Source organism: Macrobrachium rosenbergii, chromosome 55 (assembly GCF_040412425.1).
Source record: "Macrobrachium rosenbergii isolate ZJJX-2024 chromosome 55, ASM4041242v1, whole genome shotgun sequence".
Lineage (NCBI taxonomy): Eukaryota > Metazoa > Arthropoda > Malacostraca > Decapoda > Palaemonidae > Macrobrachium > Macrobrachium rosenbergii.
Window position 1 is genome coordinate 74,379,949 of NC_089795.1, and position 20,357 is coordinate 74,400,305.

The window sequence follows — 20,357 nt, forward strand, 5'->3', positions numbered from 1 at the left end:
ACACTACCTTTATTGAACCCTACAACACACTGTACTCTTTAAGACCAACAACATGCCCTTTTGGAAAGGTAACCAAAACTGGCTGTATCATGTTGCAGCATGACAGAGTATCACTAAAATAGATTCGCTTACAGTTCTGCGTAGTGTATACAAGCAGAATGAAGTACGTTCAGTATCAAAATGACCACTGTGAAACAGCAAATATAATACAAGCATTTATAGAGCAAGACCTAAAAGTCACTCCTGACCAATCTTTCATCTCAATATCTAACCAAACTCTACATAGTACTCTTACTGACTGTAGAAATAAAGAAAGAATAGTTTCCGGCACAGTTCATGAGTGTTTCCAGCATCTGTTCAGAACCAAGCTACATTATCTGCCATTAATTTTTCATTCAATCCCTGGTCTTTTCATACCTAGATGTCCAAATTCTTCAGTACTACAGTACAATATCTTGCTTCAACATTCCCTGTAATTTTTTAGCAACTATTTGGGTTAAATCCTAGGAGTCTACAGCTGTCTTATTTAACTGCTTGTAACATGCTCAAGAATGACCTTATGGGCAGAATTCACAAAAACATGAAAAATTAATTCATAAATATCTAATGCTCTGAAGGGATACAACATCTGATTATTAAACTAAGCCTACTCAAGCACTCATCAGTCTATAAACAAAAGATATAAAGAAGTTAATAGTCCTTAGTCCGTCATTCTTTTCAATCTGTTTCTCACTTTCATGTTAAAATGTTCTGCTTTCTGGAAACTTCTTGTCTTTTAGGCAAGTTCCATATCAATAATTGCTTGCCCTGAACAGTAATAAAAACTAATTAGCAAATGGACAAAGTAATAATGAACACCTGAAGAGAGTGAAATGGGCCTAGTATACTTACTTTCTTACAAAAGGGGCAGGTTTTATTGAAAGGTAGCAGTCCATTGGCAATTTCTTCCTTATCTGACAATCTGTTTTGTGTGTTTCTGGGGCTTACATCCTCATCCTTTTCCCCTTTATCATCATCTTCTTCAGGATCACTTTGCGAAGAAGGCCTGCTATTTTGCACAGTACTTCCAGGATGCACATCACTATTGTGCTTTAGCTGATGAATATTTAGTAACTGCAATTACAAGAAAGAAATATCTTAATATACCAGAATTCTGAACCATATACAGCACAGTGCTTTTTGTCTTAAAACGATAGCAAAGTTATATGTAATATCTGTCAAATTTTGTAATTTTGTCTGATGGGTAGGGAAATTCTTTTTCACTATTACATAAACAGTGTACAGATAATACACTGGGCATTGTTACAGTAACCTGACCTCCCACAATGCTCTCTGCTAAGTCTGGTGTAAAACTAAAGTGATAAACTGTATTAACTTTCTGGTAGTAAATTTACAAAAGAAAAATCTTTAGAACTAAAGCAAAACAAGAAGTACCTGTAAATAAATAAATAAATGCCAAGTGTGTTCAGAAAAACCTGTACAATTCCTACCAATAGTCTAGCATAATGAATTATCAAAATCTTTAAGCCAACAATCTTAACTAGTATCTCTTATATGCCTCATCCTACATTTTTGTTCACTCCTGTACCTTGACATTAATCCACTCACCACAACATTTAAGGAGAATGTGATATTACATTTTTCATTCACCCTTGGGAGCTGATTCCCTAGCTTTTGAATTCAAAATTAAAGTTATCATTCAGTATATGATCTTAGCAATAAATAACGTTACACAGAAGCTGATCAAGTAAAACTAGCATATGTAAGCACAATTTTAAACTTAAAATATTTACATGCAATATCATGTGCATACCAATCCATTATAGACTTGAGACAAATACTTCCCTGAGCAATGGGAATCTATAAACTTCGTAGTTGTGATGGCAGTTTGCTATAAGACAATTCAAATTCAAGCACATCTCTAGGCAGATTTCTGAAGTTAATTTCACCCACATGATATAAACTGGTCTGATTAGAAAATGTTGTCTTGTAATCTTTCAATTCTGTACACTTTCTCCTGCAGATAATAATTTTGTAGTCAGGAGGGACTAAAAACAATGACAATATAATTTTTGCCAGCAATTTAGATGCACTTTTTTCCAAAACAAGTCCTGTAAATTTAAAGGTGAATCTTACAAGATAAAGTTTAAATGTACAAGTCTAACCTATGGACTCTAAGCAACTGACCCCATCGTGAGATGTACACACAAAATATAGTGGCCTCTTACAATTTTACAGATATACAATCAATAAAACAAAATACAGTAAACTACTTTGCAATGTACAACATTCTGTTTCCAATTATGCAGCTATAAAAAACTAAATACAATGAAAAAAAAATTAAAATTGGATACAACCAAAGATTTGCAATGGAGAAAATCCATTTCCCTTTACAGTTATAAAATAAAATAAAAAAATAATATTGAATACAACAAGTTCCAACTCAAGAAAACATTTTCCTGTACCAGGTTTTTTTTACCAGTAATTAATGTACTTTACAGATGTCAATAACAGTAATCTACAGTAATAATTCATACCAATAGTCTCTTCTTTATGAGAATATTTAAGCAAACGGAGTTTCTAAAAATCAACCCCATAAACACACAGATTCAACAGTTTTAAAACACAAGAACACTGTAATTATGATTCCACTGGCTTTGAATTGCATTAGTTTTTGCAGATGTCAGTAAACATGATCTACAGTAACAATACATACTAGTTGGCTTTGCTTCAATATACAGTATAAAATAGGGAGAGAGAGAGAGAGAGAGAGAGAGAGAGAGAGAGAGAGAGAGAGAGAGAGAGAGAGAGAGAGAGAGAGAGTAACAATACATACTAGTTGGCTTTGCTTCAATATACAGTATAAAAGAGAGAGAGAGAGAGAGAGAGAGAGAGAGAGAGAGAGAGAGAGAGAGAGAGAGAGAGAGAGAGAGAGAGAGAGAGAGAGAGAGAGAGTACACCAAAATATGTAGAGTAACTGTGTTTTGCACTGCATTATGACTGCCTTAGTTTTTGTAAAGTATACCATCTAACTAGTCTTGTATATATCTTATAATACTAGACCTAATGTTTCAGCAGCACAGCTGTGTGTGAAGGAGAGGAAAGAACAAATTTTTAGCTTAGTATGACAGATCTTTATATGATGTCATATGTACTGGTTTATTTGTATACCATATACAGTAAATACCTATTATGTTGTAACATCTCTGACAGGCTAAAGATTACAGTATTAATGGCAAGTGAGTGTATGGGGAAAAGGAAACTAAGAAAAAGAGGAAATAGTATTTTTTAGATTAGTCATACAGATTTGTGTGTACTGTAAATTTTGTTATATTAGTTATACAGATATGTGTATTAATTAATATGTGTATAAACAAGTTCATTCGTAATGTGCAACTGCTTTACTTCAAGCAACTATGATGTGTTTTCATGTTGTAGGGATACATTCTTTGTATGCCCTAATAAATAATTAATATACGTACCTGTATCATTGCTTATATAGGCTTAAAACTACAATACCAATACAATTTAGGAAATTGCTTACTTTATGAAGGACAGACCATTAAAATATCTTAAAAAAAAAAAAGTACTGTACCTGAAATATTTAGATAACCCTACCTCTGGCATGGAAAATATCATATTGCACTTCAAACACTGACTTCGCTGAAACCTATCCGTGTACGCTGCTCTATCACTGAAATATATAAAAAATTAGGTGTATATTAAACACAGCCAATAATATCAGATCATCCTCCTTCACTATGCTTACAAAAAACATTTCATATTCCTGAGTCTGGTGATGATTGAATACTGCAGATACTAAATATCTACAGGCATTTTCTCATGTTCTATCATAAACAACATATGACTTCCTGTTATACCATGGAAAGAAAATGCTAAAAAATTTTGCTGTATACTAACCTTTCTTTTGGGTCTTCTGAAGTTCCAGCAAGAGGAATTTCTTCAGTCTCTACCTAACAAGAAGAATAAACAATATGAGCTTTAGGAAGAATGACATACTGTGTCTAGAAATTGTCAAGCTGTGTGTGATAAGTAAAAATAAAGATACAACCTAAATACAGTTATTTAACTGTGATCAACAAGTCTCTGGCTTTGCAAAGGCCAATAAAATAATTCTACTTTTATCTTATGATTTTGAGAGATTGAAGAGGCATCTTAATCACATCACAAACATTTTTACACAGTAGAATTGACCTGATGAATTTACTCTGAAGAAGGACTTGCATTGTCCATAAATTAAAAAATTGTTAACACTTTAATTACAAGGCATAACAATTATGATTCTGATAAATTTCTATATGGAATATGACTCCAAGGCTTGCAATCTGATGTTGGTTTAAATAAAGGTAGTCACAGTGAATAAGTGGTAATACTTTATCTACATACAAAGACAATCTTAACGGTAATCATTTAACCACCTTAAATACGTTTATCCTGCTATAATAAAATTCCAAACAATTTTATTTTGTATGGAAGAATGTCATAACTTTACAGTGGGTTTAATTAATTGTTAGATGCCTCCTGTATTCATTGTACTGAATTTTAGTGATGCCACACAAATTTTAACATACGTAGATAAAGAGCAAGACGCTACCAATGTAATTAAGCATACTGGTGGCAATGAACACGACGAATTTAAGTAATGGACAACACCTGTAGTTATGTTTGAAGCCAAAGCCTCATCTTTTGGGCAATAATACAAAATTAGTTTAAACATAATGGTGTCAAGCAATTACAAACATGATGATGATAACTAAGTACTTGAGATCTTTTAAACTACCACTCTTGGAAGATGGTTTGCTTTTCCGTATGCCACTAGCTTTACTTAAACTTCTAACTTGTACATATCATGTGAAGTAGTCACCTCTTTCCCAACAAGGAAAACACATACGGTTGAAAAGGATTCACAGCTTCACCTACTGAATTTTAGTGATGCCACCCAAGATGCTACCAATGTAATTACCTACTGGTGGCAATGAACACGACAATTTAAGTAATGGACAACACCTGTTCAAAATTAGTTTAAACATAATGGTGTCAAGCAATTCAAACATGATGATGATAACTAAGTACTTGAGATCTTTTAAACTACCACTCTTGGAAGATGGTTTGCTTTTCCGTATGCCAACTTATCCTTGTACATATCATGTGAAGTTACCTTTTCCCAACAAGGAAAATTTGACACCTAATTCAGGATTCACAGCTTCACCTATTTGCGGTTTTTTTCTGTGGAACTTATCCCTAAGTTATTCGTGGAAAATTCATAATTTGCGGATTTTTTCATAAATCATTATTCACTAATTACTGTATTATCATTTTATTTTCATGACTAAACACACTTTCATGATAAAAATTTATTTACTAACTTTCAAATATTAATATCAATGTAAAAAGAGCACAATATCAATCAAATGTTAAAGTGAAATCCCACAATATCTGTGTAACATGTACTATACAAAAAAAATGTTCACCCCCCCATCTCTCTCTCTCTCTCCATGACAGCATGCTACCAGCTGAAGGGGTTGGAAGTACCAAATCACACAGCTTGTAGCTCTGTTATGTACTGTCAGTAGTGTATGAGTTCTCTCTCTCTCTCTCTCTCTATCTCTGAGATAGGAGAATTTTTATGCATATGCAACATGTATTTTTTTTTAATGATAAGTAACTGATTTACTAATTTTCAAATATTATCAATATTAATATAAAAACAGCAAAAATCAATAAAATGTTAAAGTGAAATCCCTCAATATCAATCCATTACCATGTAATATGTACTGGATAAAAAACCGATGTTCACCCTCTATCTCTCTCTCTGATGACACGCTAAAGGCTGAAGAGGTTGGAGGTAGCCAATCACACAGCTTGTAGCTCGATGCTTTGGTATGTACTGTCAGTAGTGTATGAGTTGTATTTTTGTTCTCTCTCTCTCTTCTTGAGATGAGAGAGAGAGAGAATTTTTATGCATATGTAATGTATCTTTTCTTTATTGGATGATAAATAACTGATTTACTAATGTTCAAATAATAATATTAATGTAAAAGCAGCAAAATATCAATCAAATGTTACAGTAAAATCCCTCAATATCCATCTACCATCGTAATATGTACTGTATAAAAAAAAATTATGTTCTCTCTCTCTCTCTCTCTCTCTCTCTCTCTCTCTCTCTCTCTCTCTCTCTCTCTCTCCTCTCTCTCTCTCTGACGACACTGAGATAAGAGAGAGAATTTTTGTGCATATGTAACATGTATGTTTATTTGTTATGTATCAAAAATAAAAGATTTACTAATTTTCAGATACTATTATTAATGTAAACAGAACAAAATATCAATTCATTAAGGAAAATATAGTAAATTAGGTAAGATTTTAGCTCAATAATTGTTTTCCCTAATCTTTTCCTGTCTCCGACTAGAAGGAAGGATGAAGGCCTAACTGTCAATCACCTTGACATATGGACATATTGACCGTGAAGGGGGTTAGCAATTGGGCAGAGAGTCTCTCTCTCTCTCCCGCTCTCTCTCTGCCAAAGGATACTCGTAGAATCTGAGAGATGGATTTTAGCTATTTGCAGGTGGTTGTGGTCCCTATCCCCCTTGAATACTGGGGGTTGACTGTATTTGGACAGATTTCCTTCTTTTTTTTTCTCTTCATTTTAAGCTCACTCACTACCTACACTCTTCACTCCAGCCTGCTACATTTTCCAGTCAAGCTGCCATGTCTCGTTCCCAGTGCCAGACATCCTTCAATTCCTTTACCACAAAACTGTGGGACAGTATCGTTAACAGTATTCTGGAGTTGATGCATAAAGATTATTAATTTCCTTCCTGTACAACTGAAGCTCTGGGCAATAGTTCTAATAATATTTCTGGAAGTGCAAAATTTTTAAAGTCTTTTTATGACAGTATGCTTAATTGAACTCAACAGCAGATATAAATGACGACAGATTTGCTATGATAACTGGGGTGATGGAAAACAAAATTTTTTGTAGAATGCAGTATATTGCAGTGAATCCCATACAAGTAAGAGATTTGCAACCATCAGTATGTGTTCCATCATTTTAACCTTTACATTGCATGGTGTTTCAACTGCATGCTGTTTAAGGCAGTCTGGGGTATATCAAATTCCTTTTATTAGTATAATATTACTACTATTTTAAGTTTGAAAATATTACTCAAACAAAATGTGACTCTCATAGACCCAGTTGTTCTTACATGTAAATATAAAATGGAATTAGGTAAATGAAAAAGTAAGACAGCATGGTGAAAAGAGCTCAAAGGGATTATGAAAAGTAAGGCTGAAGGCATTATAGCTAGATCCAAAGAGATACTGCAAATAACCTTTAGTACTGCCTACAGTATACGAAAAAGGGAAACTGTAAGTGGTATGCCTCTAAGGGGTATAAACTGAGTAAAACTGGGAAATCATGGTGTAAGATTACAGGTAAGTCACCACTGCCAAACAGCAGTTGTTTAATTAAAGAAAGCCTAAAAATTTGTAAGTGGATCTATTAAGATTGCTCAGAACCAAAGTCTAGTTCCACCTTGGAGGTTTTATCAAACCCAAATAGGTCACAAACACTGTGCAATCATCACTTCTTAAGTCAAGACATTCTGTGTGTGTGCGTGTGTGTGTGTGTGTGAAAACATGAATCTAGTGGAAATAAGCTTGCTTCACAACAAACTTCAACAAGAGAAGTGACATGAAAATCCACATGGAGTTCAGAAAGTCTGAGAATGACTACTCCTGAGCCAAAAGGGAGCAAGGAGTATCTGAAAGTTTGCAGGGCTCGAAACTTTGCCAGTACCTGTCTCAATACACTAAACGGAGAAAATGTGTCAGCATCTAGGTTGGCTATTACCTGAAGTATAGCATCCACCGTCCAAACTTTGGGCCCAGCCATAGAGAAGATTACAGATGAAGTCTGGTATTTAACATTACATCTTGTTCTTCCTTGATTCTGCAGGTAGGGTCAGGCTGTGGAAGCTGATATGCAAGCCCCTTTCTTCCCTGGACCAGATCTCTTGGACATGAGAGTCTGACAGGTAACCTCTTCTGCTTCAGGGGAAAGGCATCTAAAAGCATGAGGAGACCTGGGTCCCAAAGAAGCAGAAGTCCCTTCAACGAGTTTTGATAGTCACTCTAACAAGAGGTTGCACAGAAAAAGCTCTATGGTTGTGATCCTGAAGGCTGGAGACATCAAGGCTGCCTTCCAACAGAAACCCAGCCAAAGCTCTAGAAAGTGAATATGAAAGTAGCTGTGTGATCGACCACCAGGGAGGCCTGACAGCCAGTCATCACACTGTTCTCCAAGGGGTGAGCTAAATCTTTGTCTAAAAACATTCCACAGTGAACCACCGAGTGGATGGCAACAGGTCTGACCTCTTCAGGCTGACCTGCAGAACCAGGGACTGACACAAGACCAAAAGAAAATATAGGAGACATGATAACTGAATATACTTAAGCATTAAGTACAGTTGAAATAAGTTATTGAGTACTTTCTTAATTATACAACAGCCCATTTTATGAAATATGCACCAAACTGGTACATAAAATTTATCTTCTTTCAATCTAGATGGGATACTCAGCTACACTAAATGGAATCTGATCATGTATATTGGAACACACTCTTGTTATATAGGAAAATGTAAGTTCCTTTCCAATTATACTAAAATGTCCATACGGTACCTTAATTTTTTTCGAGATCTTTCCATCATGGTCAGCATTACCACGAGGTCGACGCCTTTGACTTTCTTTCTTTTCTTCTTGTCTTCTTCATTATTTGTCTGAAATCAAATATTAAGAATTAAAAAAAATCATAAAACCAATCAACATACACATTTCTAGTTCCATCTATCTGGTACACCTTAATCATCATTATACATAAGAACTTTGCCATAAAAGTAGAAGTCTGACAAAAAGATAAAATCATACAACATAAATCTGCCAAACGTTATATGATTATTAAATTTTTTATTATTTCTACTCATACAGTAAATTTCCAATCAGGCACTAAAGGTGTTTGATGCATCCTTCAACAAAACCTGTTTGTTACCTTTGCCAATATAATTCTTAATTGTAACTGCTGATAATGCACTGTATACTATATCATTTCATGACAATTTATGCATAAAATAAGTACTACAGGCAGTCCCTGGTTTATGGCAGGGGTTCTGTCCCTGGCGGCGTGCCGTAAGCCAAAAATCGCAGTAACCTGAAGCATCATAATTATAAAGGGAATAAATAGCGCTTACATTAACGCCGTGTAAGTTCCGGTAACGGTGCCATAAATCCACTTAATGTGCCGAAAAGTTGGTGTTAACAGAGCCGTGAGGCAAGCTCAGTAAGTGGAACATCAACCGGGGACTGCCTACATATATTCTTTACATTGTGTTTAATGTTGTTTAAATTAGATTTAAAAACATTAAACACAATCTATAAAAGTAAGGAAGAAAAATATTTTCTATGCAATTTAGGAAGATCCTAAATGTCACTGTCTATAGAGTCATTATCAATGCTACTTGAAATGTTCTTAATTGAGGTCAAAACAGGAACAGTTACAGGAGGTAGTTGGACAGCTAGGCAGAAAGAAAGAATGTAGTTACATGACTTACCAGAGTACATTACTTTGTTTCATCACAAACCCATCAATCATATACAGCCCATACTTATGGCCTCTGAATATCCTAGACACTATAATATTTTGTCTATGGGACAAGCACAGAAGAAACATGAAGGCAGTCCTGCACAGGTGCCTCCTGAATCTACAGGTCGACAGCACCAAATTCCTGACTTTTTGTGTCTCTGCAGAGCTAATAAAAGCTTAGCAGAATTCCCAGATTTTGGATATTCCTGCAGAATTGTTTAAAAAAGTATAAAGCATGGAATTATCCATTAAAATTACATTCCATTACTTTTCCTTCCTGACTGACAAATTTGACAGGGAGATCACCTCTGCTGGAAATGATGTTTTTCTGACTGCATTTTTTTTATTTCTTCCCCTTATTTGGAGCACATCTTTGCCTCACTTGTGTTGATTCCATGTTTTCACAGATTTTTTTTGGTATTTTGGTATTTTTCAGTGTAGGTCAATTCATTCAAGTAAGGTCAGCTAATACTTTCTTTTTATTAGGTTAGTTTATAGTACAGTATTCACAATTGAATATTGTAGACCCTTTTTAAAAAAGTACAATGTAGTGCTCGAGTTAGATAATTTTCACTTTACGCACTGAAGTTAGTTAATATTAATATCGATACAACAATATTTTGAGAATATGTATTTTTAAATTTTGTAGGCGATCATGGTGCAGGCAACAACGCATAATCAGGCAGCGACGTGTGTACGATATGTTGGCCCGAGAGGCTGGAATAGGGTACATTTAATCATTAATTCAATGAGCTAACCTCACTTGCCTGCAGTCAAAAGTTAAAATAGGTCAGTGTTCGCTTTGCAATTTTGTGCTTGTAAAACAGGTAGTGCACGAAAGGACGATAATCCTCTACGATAAGCCATTACGATGGAGTTAGCAATTAATACCGTACAACAATATGTTTAGAAAATATTTTTAAATTCGAAGGGCATGAAAAGGCAACAGCATAATTACAGTTGTCAGAGAATCAGGCAGCAAAGAGACCAACTTACAATAGACCAACTTCTTTTTCTCCATCTTTTTATTCATCTTCTAGTTAAAAAAAGTAAGAGAATGATAAAAGTATTGTTAGTAACCTTATACTCTTGCTTAAAATGCGACAAGTCATAAAAACCAAAAAACTCTCTTGTTTTGCTAATAACCAATCAGATAACAACTGTTTTGCTTGTATTTCAAACCATCGATGACGGTTAAAACAATTATTGTAGTTATGTTAAAAAGACGCGGTACTGATATGTTTTTACACTACCCTTATCCGCTTTGAGAAAAGATCGCAAGGAAATATACTGCTACAGTAAATTTAAAACTGCAAGTTGTAGTTGAAGCTGAGAAAAGAATGTTCAAGCTGCTAGCGACTATAAATTATCGCATTGGCAACATGATGAAACTCGACAGCAAATAAAATTGGAAAGTATTTCAATCAAAACTACTGAGCATGAAAGAACATATTATTATTGTTTTACGCCGATAAAAGATAAATACGAAAAAGCTATTAATATAATGATGAAATCAAGAGAAAATAGCGAACGGAATCTTGATTTTTTTACACAAAACAAAACAGCCAGCCGCAAACGCCATCTATTAACGAAAAAAATTACTAAATTAATTTCACAACTAGACATATTTAAGTTATATTTCGACTTAAAACACTTCACAGACAACTTAAAAATATATGTCCCTATAAATAAAGTATCTAGAGATTCATTTTACGCCAACTAGAAGTTAAGAAATGCCTTCTGGAACCGAGTTAAATGCGCGAAATAAAGACCGCCGGATCGATTCCAAACCAAAACATTTGATCGCTTATGATTCTGAATTTATAATGCAAAAGCAATATAAGAATATTTACGATTGACAGCAGTAGTAAAGCATAACTTTAAAAGATCCATGGAAAAGATGCACATTCGTTATTTTGATGTTTGTTAATACGTGTTATGTGTGAAAACAGAATACAGTATAATGTAGGCTAGGCTACCGTATAAGATATACTAAACTGCAGGCCAGGCCTTGTTTGTTATTCAATTTCTCTTTATACTGACTTATCATGTCAATCTGCATTGAACCTGCAGAATTAGCTGACACAAATAATTACTATACCATACATGTACAACCATACTGTGTAGTGTAGGCCAGGTACCATGTATGTATAGATGGTACAGTACTGATTACCCTAGTGTAGGCCAGGCCTATTCGAGTTACGATTTTTTCAACAAACGATGGTTTTTTGGAACCCAACCCCATCGACGTAGGGGAATACCTGTACATGTATCTCCTGTTTTAGTATTTTTTTAAAACTTTGGTTAAACTGACCCCAACAATTTATTAACCCTTTTTAATTGGCAATATATATGCTACCTTTGCAATTTATATTTATATGCTATTAGTCAATAGTCAGTATTTTTTATATACCCTTTATTATGTTTTGTCCTGAGTTTCTTTTGGCTTTTCATCCAGCTGTCAAGATCTGCAGTAAACTTGAAATGGATCGCCAGAAAAGACTTGTCACCTATTCATATCTAACCTTGACTGGGACCCTTATCCAAGACATTGCTTGGGATTTTCAAAACAGAATTCAACTGTACAGTATAGTTATCAATGGTACTGATCAAATGAATTGCCAGAGACTTCCACGTAATGGATATATAAGAGGTAGAAAAAACAAACCAATTGGTTTGCACCAACAATAATGGTCAAAATCATTTAAAAAACAAAGTAAACAGTTATATACCAATTTTTTTCTTTGTAAATATATCATATAATTACCCTACTGGATATTGGTTCAAACTACAGTTAATTTATAAAATAATACAATGGAAGACCTACGTTGGGCAAGTTGAAAAAATAATGTTTTGTATCTAAAATACACAAAACACTTTTAGTTCAGTGCCAGAGAATACGTATTGGATCTTTCTCTTATAAATCCATGAAGTTTGCTGAAGACTGATATTAATATTTGTACTGGGATGCTGAAAAGTTCTCAGGTCTTTAAAATCACTTCTACATTATCTGTTCAGCACTAAATCAGCCATGGTCTATTATTTAGTGAAACCAGAAATTAAGCAGCATACGATCACAAAGCTGTATTGTCTTCGTAAGTAATTACAAAAGCTTATCTTATAGATGCTGACCTATTATGGAGAGATTAAAGGTATTTCAGTGTTCTATAACTGCTGGGTATCAAGAGATACTTTTATAATGACTAACATACTACATGACTTAAGTAATATCTGTTCATGTGGAACACCACAGTATATAAAGACAAGATAATAGCTGTGGTATTACTGTCCCTGATTTCAGGCCCAAAATGGTATTGGACCTTTTCACTTCTTACCCTCTGCTTCTAAGATTACTTTCTTTCCTATAGGAATTCTATTCAAGTCTACTCAATATAATCTACTCTTCTTCTTACAGTGTGCAGTACAAATGTGAAAGGTTCTTTGCAACCTTTCCTGTCCAGCTGCAGTACTTTCTGCCTTTTTCTTCTCATCTGTTCTATTTTGTCTCATCAAACCTAGATGTCCAACTTCTTTTACTTTATCTTGTTCCAATATTTAGTCCTCACTAAAGAAAAAGCCTCTGGGGCGAGCTCTAATGGAGTCTTAAAAAATGCCTCACTGTTCTCAAACTACTATATTCTAATAAACATTACTACTTGAAATATTTTAAAAGAAAATAATTGTCTGAGATCATTTATTACATTAAACTGCATTGCTTCACAGTTCACAATTATTCTGATTTTTTTTACAACCTGCAATGTAAAAATACTCTATGGAGTTACTTGGGCACAACATGATCATCCTTAGAGCTAGAGTGGGATTAATACGTTCTGTCATGTAATCTGAATTTTTCTTTATACTGTACTTTTTAATTTCTATTATTATTGGATATTCTATGATTTTTCTTAGTCTTTATTATTTCAATCCTGTCATTAACCTCTTTTTCACTAACATTCATACTGAATACCAACTCAAACTGTGATGCACATTGTCACATTCACTTCTTTCACGCCAAAATTAATACAATAACCATCTACTTGAAACACCCTATCAGGATGTTTTAATTTTTCCTTCTGAAAATACTAAGCTTCTTCAAATTTTTGGTAGTAAACTGGTTGGTTAAGTCTTTGCATAATTGCAAGTTTTTTAATTTTTTTTTGTGAAACTATTTTTACCACTTTTGTCTCAATGTTTCGATCTAGTGTAATTTTAAATACGAATAATTCTTCAGTATATTTACCTTACCAACACTCTGTTTATTAGATTTATGTGTACTCAAATAATTTTCACGGCAATATGAACACAAGGTTTGCACTATACTAATTAGAATATAAACCACTTAAACCTTAACAACTAGGTGAGATGGGGGCAAACAAACAAAACCAGCAGACCTGTATACTTACTTGCCTCAAAATAAAACTGAAAGTTAATGAATGAGCATAACAATCTACTTACATCATCATGGCAAACTAAGTGTTGCTGTAACTCAGCTGATGTCTCAAAACCTTCATCACATTCATAACATGGCCATGACTTCCGCATTTCGTCTAAAACTAGAGAATAAGATACAAATTATTACTGTTGCGACATTGGTTGAAATTTTGTGAAATTTCACATTTGAGAGTAAAAAAAATTATAAAATATTCATGTGAGACTTCTCACTTTAGAGAAGAATCCTAAAGTCATTAGCATTTTTTCTACTAGCATTCAATATCTGAACTTTTAAGAAATGAAACAATTTCATTCAAGGCAATTAGATTTTACACATGATTACACAAATGCAAAAGAAAAGTATAAAATTTACAAGAAACAGTAAAAAGAAAAATATAACATACCATCAATTTCTTCTTTGGTTGGCTCTAGAGTGGTAAGATTTCTCTTTTCTGCATACTGCTTAGAGTACCTACATCATACAAAAAAAAGGGGCAGCTATTAACTTGTTTCGATAATAAATTATTAAAAATATATAATCATAAAATACATACTACCTAAAAATACTTATACATTTGGCACTGGCAGCTTGACTTGCTGATCTTTAACTTCTTCTCTCCTTCTGGGACATCCCACTTACAATGTCTTATATGGCACATTGTGGATAGTCAAATCCTTTGGGTAAGCCATTCCAGTGTAGTGATGATGCTTAGTTGGCTGTTTAACTAACAGATAATAATAGCAATATCTCCTATAATGATATTAGGTTAAAAATTAATTTTCAACCTTGTACCACTGATGTAGTTATTGTTTGTGTAATCCCACATATTTATATATTTTGTTCCATCTTTGACTCTCTTACTTCTTGCTATTAGTTTTGTTATAATCTGATCCACAGAGGTTCCCTAAATCATAGACTTCAATACTGTAGACACAACACAGAGTGGCTCTGTTTCACCCTCTTACTTGAAATATGGAACACCTCATCCATCACACTGCAGTTATTAACTGTCATGAACATTTATAATGCATTCTTATCTTCTTTACTCCTAAATGTTCTGAATTGGCAAACAGTTTTTCCCCATGAATTGGCACAATCACTGTCACTGCCTGATGCCTATTTCTTTGTAACTAATGAGAATCATGACAGCAAGAAGATTTTGGAAAGTATGCAAAAGTCAGAGAAAGAGAGAGAGAGAGAGAGAATTGTCATATATTTTATCATGTAAAATAATTAAACATGGCATACATTGGCCATTAATGAAAGCACACATTAGCCCCTCTATGGTAGTATTGTAAACTAACAGTAAGAGAGGCATAGGACAGAGTACAATCTAGAAAAAAATACTATTGAAGCAATCAAGTAAGTTCATTAAAAGGAATAAACCATCAATAAAGTGGTGCCATACACAATGTATTCCAATGAAAGGAATAAAATGTTTATAAAAAAACCATGGGAAAAATGATTCTTCGCCATGTATATCAGCTGTTATGTTAAACCTGTCCCAAAGAACTTAAAGATGATTAAGTTACACCATGCAAACTCAGCTTGCAGTCCAATGTTTACCACCAATCTCCCTCATTCTTCCGTGTAGTGCACTTGTGTATATTTTATCTGCCCTAGGTTTGTTTCACGGTTTAAAGCTTTTCCTTTTTAGCCCTTTTTTCTTTGTCTGGTAGTGTCTTGTTGCTAAAATGTCCTTGTGAGTCTACACTATTTCATTTATTCATTTTGCATCCTGACTCAGTTCATCTACTACAGTAATTTTGTCCTTCTTTAGTTCATGTTGGAGATTTTCTCCATTTCTCCATTGTTCAGTGATGCATCTAATATCTTTAGTTTATGTGGGTTTAGCTTAACATTTGGCACATTTATTTATGAACTAGCATGGATTATTCTCCTGTATTCACAGAGAATTTTTTGTTTTTTATGTACTGCCAGTGAGTTTCTTAAGTTCTGTTCACAGTAATAGCTACTTACACTCCATTTGCATCTTTTTGCACATTAAGAATGACTTCTATGTTTCTTCTAGTCACAGTAACAGTTGCTATGCATTATGTTTGACTTTATATTCCTTTCACTCTGCATTTTACATGTTACTGTTTTGCTTTGCACTGCTCTTGTAGACTTTAAGGAGTGGTTTCTTCAGGTCATTGTTGGTAGTGCCTTTGTGTAAAGATTTACCTTTCTTCTCATAGCTGACATGTGAAATGTAGTACTTGACAACGGGAGCTTATTCCTCTCTGGAAGTACAGCAGCTATGTCTGCCTCTTGTATCTATCCAAGAAAACATTTGCATCCCAATACCATCTTCCTTTCTACAAAGATGGTTCTCATTCTTGTGTGGGTCCCTCCATCTCTTTGTAGATCTCCTTGTTGTAATTGGGAGTAAGGTTTGAGCTCTTGTGCAAGTGATAAACCTTCTCCTTAACCTTCTGATTCACTGTTGAATTCCTGAACCAGATAGCTTGGAAATAGTATGGACATGTTTCCTATTTTGATGTAGTCTCCTTTCATTGAGAGGGTCTACAACTTTTACATTAGATCCACACCTGTCTCTTCCAATAATGGTTTTTTCTTCCTGTAACTCTGGTTATTTCAAATTAGTTACAAGTTCATGTTTCACTGTTCATCCTGCTAATCCAGTGCTGATAGCAGTGAACTCCATCTTTAGGTTCCAATGTCAAGAACATCTGCAGATTTGCTTTGATGTTGTCAAGCTTCTTGACTCTTCATGTGTATCAAAACAAAATTGAAATATATGCAAATGTTCATCATGGATCAGCACGGTCACATGTTATTTATCACAAAAAAAAAATGAAGGAAGCTACGACAGTGGCCTAATGTTAACTGCAAAATCAGAGGAAGTGACTGAAAAATGTTGAAAACATGAAATAAAAAGAGGAGAAAATTGAAAATCATGAGCAAAACAAAAACAAACCTAATGATAATTAAAAAGGTTGCAATGCAAAAAGCACAGTCTGGAAAGTGGCAATATGGATGAAGTTGGAAAGGTGTAGGGTGAACTCTGTATTCTATTTGATCTAGCAGACAAGGTCACAAAACGCTGAAGTGAAAAATATAAGGTGGCATCACAATATACTCAGAGGTACATTGAAAGGCAAGCCCAGACAAGGTGAAACATTTACCCTATCTTGAATACACTAAACTAAAGCAGGTACTGAGAAGACTAAAAGAAAAAGGGCATCCACACCTGCGAAAAAGATGGCTAGATGACATACAAACAGGAATATCTCACTAGTCAACTGACACAAATTTATTTTATGTATATAAAGCCTGAATTTTACAACTGACATGGGCCAATAAAAACACAAGGTTTTCAAGACACTAACAAAATGTGAAGATTATAGCTACAAAGCTCCAGGGAAATTATATTACAATACAAAGCTCCAGGGAAATTATATTACAAATGAAGAAGCTTTGGAGTGATGCTGTACAGAGGCTAGAAAACAAACTGAAATCTCAATGTCTGGGCTTTTTGGCAAAAGGATGCCAAGGAGAGAGCAGCAGTTAAAAATGAGTAAAAAATGCGGCAAAGTTTCTTTGGCGCAACTGAGTTTTCTGTACAGCCACTACAACGTATAATCAAGGCCACCGAAAACAGATCTACCTTTAGGTGGTCTCAGTATAATGCTGTATGAGCCACACCCCATAAAACTTTAACACAGCCTGGTGGTGCCCTATCCTTTATCATCGCCAGAAGCACGATTATGGCTAACTTTAACATCACATAAAATAAAAAATTACTGAGTCTAGAGGGCTGGAATTTGGTGTATGTCTGATGATTGGAGGGTGGATGATCAACATACCAATTTGCAGCCCTCTAGCCTCAGTAATTACTAAGATCTGAGGGCAGACAGAAAAAAGTGTGGACAGAAAAAATTGCAGACAGACAGACAAGCCGGCACAATAGTTTTCTTTTACAGAAAACTAAAAAGTAAGCAGCAGGATAAAGATGAAAAAGAGAGTGCACAAGAAAGTAGAGATAAATCATTTCACATTTAAGCAAGTAAAAGAAAAATCTGACATAAAAATACGGACTGAATAACTTACCCAACTTTCAGTTCAGCACGAGGTGGGATGTCGGTGGTTGTGAGAAAATAAAGCGCCTCCTCTATCTGCACAACAGCACAATTTTGCTCAAGGTAAGTTGTAGCTCTACGTACAAATCTCATCCAATTTGAGCAATCTGTAAATTATATTAACACCTATATTCAAACAGTCATCTATACCTAAATTATATAATCCCAAACTTGTGATACATTCATGATTACACGTTTCCCTTTATTTGATCTTTTCTTGAATATAAATTTCTAACCCAATAGACTCCATTCTAAATTCTGTATTTCAAGCTGAAGAATACAAAAATGGATATAAAAATTTCAAACTTCCTCCAGATGAACATAAAAGTAAAAAGTTCACTTCCATCACTTCACTTGTCATTTTATAACAAAACTGTCAGATTTTGAAGTTATATTCTAAATTTATTTTTTCTATAACACAAAACATCAGTTTTTTAAACATTTAAAGCAATTTTTTATTGAAACCAATACAGACTTATTCGTGGGCCCAATGTCCCAGATGTGTGATGTCATAAGTCTAATCCTTCGGTCATTCCTAGAGAAAGTTAATCACAGTGGTCTAAAAATACTTAACTTTAGAAAGGTAATCACAATAGCTAATAAGGACTGTTCAAGTATGTTCACCTACGATGCTTCAGTTAGTATCAACTATCAACTTTACTTTTTTGTGTAATAAGAAAGTAACCAAGAAAGAACTTTTGTGTAATAAGAATCTGACCCACAGAGAACTTTGCATTATAAAACTGTGACCCTGTAAAACCAAGGGGGATAAAAAGGAAGCACTTCTTAAATGATTGATAGGTTTGTATGAGTAAAAATGTTTTATGCTATATAATCTTGATTGGTTCATACTAAACCCATCAATTAGATAGCACAATAAAAATTCCTAGTCTTTGCAAAGATTGAAAAGATCCAGTGAGCAAATTAGGGAATGAACAGGTCAAATAATAAGTATTCAAATATGATTTACCCACACAGTACTTACATGTAGCTGAACACCTTTACCACATTTTGGGTAAAGTATCTTTACTTTACCCAGACAAATTTCAAAAGTGGTGCATAGATCAACTAAATATTAATGCAATAAGTGTAATGTTCATAATCCCGAAACACTGCACCACTTGAGAATGCATGAGGAATGAATGAAGATGACCAGGAAGAGGAGGAAGGAGAGTGTATCATAATTTCTGCCAATGCTGCAACTGACAGTGCCAATAAGTTCAATCCCATCCCATTGCGCATTATATCCTGAAGGTAAAAAGTGCCTAAGGTCACTGATACCTCTGTGTACCTGCATTCCTCATGGCAGTAAAATCAACATTCTAAAAAGATAAAGAATTTGAAAGGGTTAGGATCTCATGCCTAGTTATTCTTCCTTGCCTAACCACTTTTCCTGAAATGTAAGAATGTGCCTGAAGGAGGATTTGCAAAACCCAGTGAGGTTTCTTCTGCTGATGTTGTGACAGTAAGTCAATAATCCTTGCCTCTTAAGTGCCAAGTTCTCAAAAGATCAACCTCTGGTGTGCATGACATTGCCAAGCAGTGCATGCTACTTATTCACACATCTTTAAGATGTAAAATTTAGCAGGAAAGCATTCTTCATAGCAAGATGCAGCTAAGACATTCCTTGCAGTGGTATGTAAGGGGCCCTGATAAGATACCAGAGGACTAGGAACAAGCTCCATTTTGGTAGGTGGATCAACTCACAAGGGACTTTCTTGAAATAACAAAACACTCTCTCCTGAAGTCCATGAATCTAGACACTTCCATTTCCCAAAGTTTCAGCACTAAGGAGAGGACTCCTCTGTAACCTTTTGATAGCAGGTATTGACAATTTCTTCTTGAGGTGCAGATGGATAAAGAAGTCTGGAAATATCTGAATGGAGGCGCTGAATGGACTGGTGCCCCACTAATAGCCCAACTTTACCTGGTCAAGGCTGATTGATAGCTGCAGCACCAACTACCAAGAAGACCCAACCTCTCAGACCTCGCTGGATAATCTCCTGGAATTAAGGCACATGGTGAGTGGAACCTGTGGGCATGTGACTGCTTTGAGATCCTCTTCCAGTTGGCAGGAATTTGGTATGGTTCACCTGCAGCTGAAAAAGGTCAGGGTACCAGTCTAGCTGTGGCCACACAGAAGCAATCATCACCATAATCA

The 20,357-nt window shown here is 34.7% G+C and overlaps 1 protein-coding gene across 1 annotated transcript in view; it reads right to left on the bottom strand.

Annotated features, from left to right (window-relative positions):
• LOC136835425 (uncharacterized) overlaps positions 1 to 20,357 on the bottom strand; it is a 54,541-nt gene that overhangs the window by 18,070 nt on the left and 16,114 nt on the right. Inside the window, 8 exon segments of the mRNA XM_067098947.1 lie at positions 892 to 1,113; positions 3,619 to 3,694; positions 3,922 to 3,974; positions 8,704 to 8,759; positions 8,762 to 8,801; positions 14,117 to 14,214; positions 14,497 to 14,564; positions 18,168 to 18,303. Coding sequence (XP_066955048.1) covers positions 892 to 1,113; positions 3,619 to 3,694; positions 3,922 to 3,974; positions 8,704 to 8,759; positions 8,762 to 8,801; positions 14,117 to 14,214; positions 14,497 to 14,564; positions 18,168 to 18,303 — 749 coding nt within the window.